We start from the raw sequence: 3,433 nt of genomic DNA on the forward strand, positions 1-3,433 counted from the left end.
ATATTTTTTACATCTCTTTTATTACAATTATTTATATATTAAAAGTCGTATCTATCTATTAAAATAATTATTTTTATTGGTGATGATGCAATATACATATTTCAGTTATTTCTACATGCTCAAATATCAAATTTAAATCTTGACAAGCGAATCTTAATAAAAACAAGAAAATGGGAATAAAATTTGACTAGTTTTAATTCATTGAACGAGTCCAAGACCGAAAAACCGTTGTTTGCTAATTGGGTCGAGTTGGAAACTTCGAAAACAACATAAATGATTTCATACCACAAATTTTAAAATTTAAGAAGCTATATCCCTTTTGTAACAGATCGTGAGAAAATTTGGTAATCTAATTTACTTTTCATATCCAATTTTCCCTCCAAAGTTTTAGAAACGTTTCTTATTAGTGCCACTTTTTATTGTCATCACTTCACTCCTAAATTTTCTACGATAATTTTTGTCAATCTAATTTCTTTAAATTTAATCGTGGAACTATTTAGTGGACTCCAGATTCACTTTATCCTCTCGTTCTTTGGAATTCATACTTCCAATATTTTTTTAGGAAATTAATGACCTGCCATGATCCGCAAAACACGGATTTCCCTTTATTAGACCTTCATAATATTTTTCTAATTACTAGGAAATTGAGATGCACCAATACATACTATTCCGATGGTTTTTAATAATCTGCAGGAACTGGGATCAGATGCCCATATAATTTATAGAAAATCTAAGAATTTTAAGAATCTTGTAAGTGCTTGATTAACTGTCATCAATTATATGTATATATTGGTAATAACAAATGTTAGTTATAAACCATTGTAATCAGTTCCTTAACAAATATACCTATTGACTAGAATATTTGTAACATAACATGTCTAGTTCAAAGAGATAGGTAAGTTGCGACATAATTTTTAAAACAATTATTCCTTATTTAATTTGACCACAAGGCACGATCAAACAATTTTATTGTTACTCAAAGAAGAGGCATATTTTTATGTATGATAGAATTAATGGACAACAATAGTAGGTGCTCCATTTGATTGTGGGCCTTGTAGCCACTTTTTTTTATGAAGAAAATGGACTAAATAATATTGCATCTAAGATATTGCTAATGTCTTAATTCATCAAATACAAAATTAATTCAAAGAATATTGCATCTTCTGAATATTCCGGCCTTTTTCTTGATTTTCGGTGGTCGCAAAACCACTTTTATTGCTGTGTCAAACACCGCTTTCACGTTCTGCAACAAAGAATAAATGATTATTAAGAATCTTGCTAAATTAATTAATTCATAATATTTGTCATACAAATAGTAAAATATATTATAAATAATACATACCTGTAAATATTGAAATTAAAAATTGTACTTATAGATTTTAATTTATCGATTTTAATAATTAAGTTTATTATAAAAACGATAATAAATTCTAAACACTTAATTATATATAAGTCATGGCATCTAGAGTGACACAAAATATATAAATATATTTAATTAGTTACCTGTTGAGTTTTTGCACTACACTCTATATAAGCAACTGCTCCAATCATCTTCTTCAATTCTTCTCCCTGTTTAAAAATTCAAGAAATGTTAAATTTGAAGAACTGAAAATATGGAAATAACTTTTGTTATACCTGCGCATTTGTTATAGGATGTGCAGCTGGATGGTCGATTAGAAATTGCTCATCTTCTCTCAAATCTGGTGGTCCAATTCAAGTGTGCAGATTACATGTTTGGTGAAATGTCTCAAAGAGTCTAACACTGATTTCGAAAGGTCAGATTTATATCTTACCCATTTTGGTTCCAACAAGCACAATCGGCATAGTTGGAGAATAGTGTCTTAACTCTGGAATCCACTGTGATCAACACAAAATCATCACGCACTGGAAAATATAAGGGGGAAAACCAAATAATGATAGAAATGAAGAAAACTGTCCCAACTTTCTTGTAAATGTTCTCATAGCTAGCTTTGCTGATGAGAGAAAATGCAAGTAAAAACACATCAGCTCCTCTATAGCTTAGAGGGCGCAGTCTGTTGTAATCTTCTTGCCCTATTTCATCAAATGAAATAACATGATATCAAATTTCATCACAAACCTTCATTCTACCAATATTATTAAATAAGCATCAAAACCTGCTGTATCCCAGAGGCCAATGTTGACTGTGTTTCCATCAACGACGATGTTGGCGCTAAAGTTGTCGAACACCGTTGGAACATAATCCTGCGACGGGACGAAAACAATATTATGGTTTAGAACTATTAATATCCAAGTTTGTGGATGTATTACCGTTGGGAAAGTATTGCTAGTGTAAGAAATGAGCATGCAAGTCTTCCCGACGGCGCCGTCGCCCACGGTCACACACTTGATGAACTTAGCCGTACTCATTTTTCTTTTCTTTTAGGCTGCTTATGCATCTTACATGTTCTTGTTTATATATCAAAGTCGGTTTGATCTGAGATTACAAATTGAGATTGAAATGTATGATGATTTGTTAGTGGACAATTATAGCTATCTTTGAGTTTAAGGATGGAGACGATTGGGTGCAACGGAATTAGTGGTGAGAGTTGGTTGATTAAGTGATGAACAAGCGATGGAGAAAAAACAAATAAGAAAAGAGAGAAGGTGATCAAAAGTAGAGAAGGTTGCTTACTCTATAACTAATATGCCATCATTATCATTTCTTAACAATAATGTAAGAATTCTTAATTGTGAGCTATCAAGCCTGTCTATCTCATTTCAATAAGTCATCTACTTCAATAGATCTCTTCATACAATAAAATTTATACAACAAATACCTTAATATGTCATTGTTAGATTAATTTATTTTATCCCTCATTCTTTCTTAATCAATTTGTATATATTTCCTATTTTCTAATAAATATACTCTCAATAAATTAAAGATGCTTTTTCTTTCATATTTTGTATCACTATTTTGTGAACCTCACTCTACTTTAGACAAATGAAGAAGGATGTAAGAATTTTAGGGGATGAGTTAGAAATAAGATTAGTGAAGGAACTTATAGAGGTTATTGGAAATATAATAATTTGTGTTTTTTAAAATATAAAAATAAAAAAAGTACTTGCACTAAATCACAAAAATATATTTTCGATGGTCGAAAAACTTAATAAAACAAAATAAATAAAAAATCGAAATCTGCGTGTGGATGCACTGAGCTATACGCGTCTTCTCCTTCCAGCGGTTGGGGGCCCACCTGCTACACCCTTTTTGGTTAGCAAATTTGCTTCATAGTTCATACTCTAATGATGAAAAAATAGTCGCCATCTTCTATCACTATTGCATATCTCAATTTTTAGATTTTTCATATTGAAAATCCACTATATTAAGATCTAGTGAATGTCGATGAAGACTACTGCTCTCTTTTTTTATGATACCTCAAATATGGATGATTGTTGCCACCGTCTTCTATGA

At 30.8% G+C, this 3,433-nt stretch overlaps 1 protein-coding gene across 1 annotated transcript; it reads right to left on the bottom strand.

Annotated features, from left to right (window-relative positions):
• Positions 1 to 930: 930 nt before the first annotated feature.
• LOC121742154 (rac-like GTP-binding protein RAC2) lies at positions 931 to 2,560 on the bottom strand. Its single transcript, XM_042135206.1, has 7 exons — positions 2,290 to 2,560; positions 2,136 to 2,223; positions 1,943 to 2,052; positions 1,794 to 1,857; positions 1,636 to 1,700; positions 1,504 to 1,569; positions 931 to 1,243 (listed from the first exon to the last, which is right to left on the bottom strand). Exons 1-7 carry the CDS (start codon positions 2,386 to 2,388, stop codon positions 1,145 to 1,147), a joined length of 591 nt encoding a protein of 196 aa, XP_041991140.1. The 5' UTR covers positions 2,389 to 2,560; the 3' UTR covers positions 931 to 1,144.
• Between the last annotated feature and the right edge of the window lie 873 nt (positions 2,561 to 3,433).

This window comes from Salvia splendens, chromosome 7 (genome assembly GCF_004379255.2).
Source record: "Salvia splendens isolate huo1 chromosome 7, SspV2, whole genome shotgun sequence".
In the NCBI taxonomy this organism is placed as follows: domain Eukaryota; kingdom Viridiplantae; phylum Streptophyta; class Magnoliopsida; order Lamiales; family Lamiaceae; genus Salvia; species Salvia splendens.

Bases quoted from the DNA above. Each gene is read 5' to 3' on its own strand.
- LOC121742154 (XM_042135206.1), bottom strand. From the start codon at position 2,388: ATGAGTACGGCTAAGTTCATCAAGTGTGTGACCGTGGGCGACGGCGCC. The intron at 1,701-1,793 runs GTAAGATATAAA...TTGGACCACCAG, and splicing joins GCTTGTTGGAACCAAAATGG to ATTTGAGAGAAGATGAGCAA. The intron at 1,244-1,503 runs GTAACTAATTAA...TCTTTGTTGCAG, and splicing joins GTAGTGCAAAAACTCAACAG to AACGTGAAAGCGGTGTTTGA.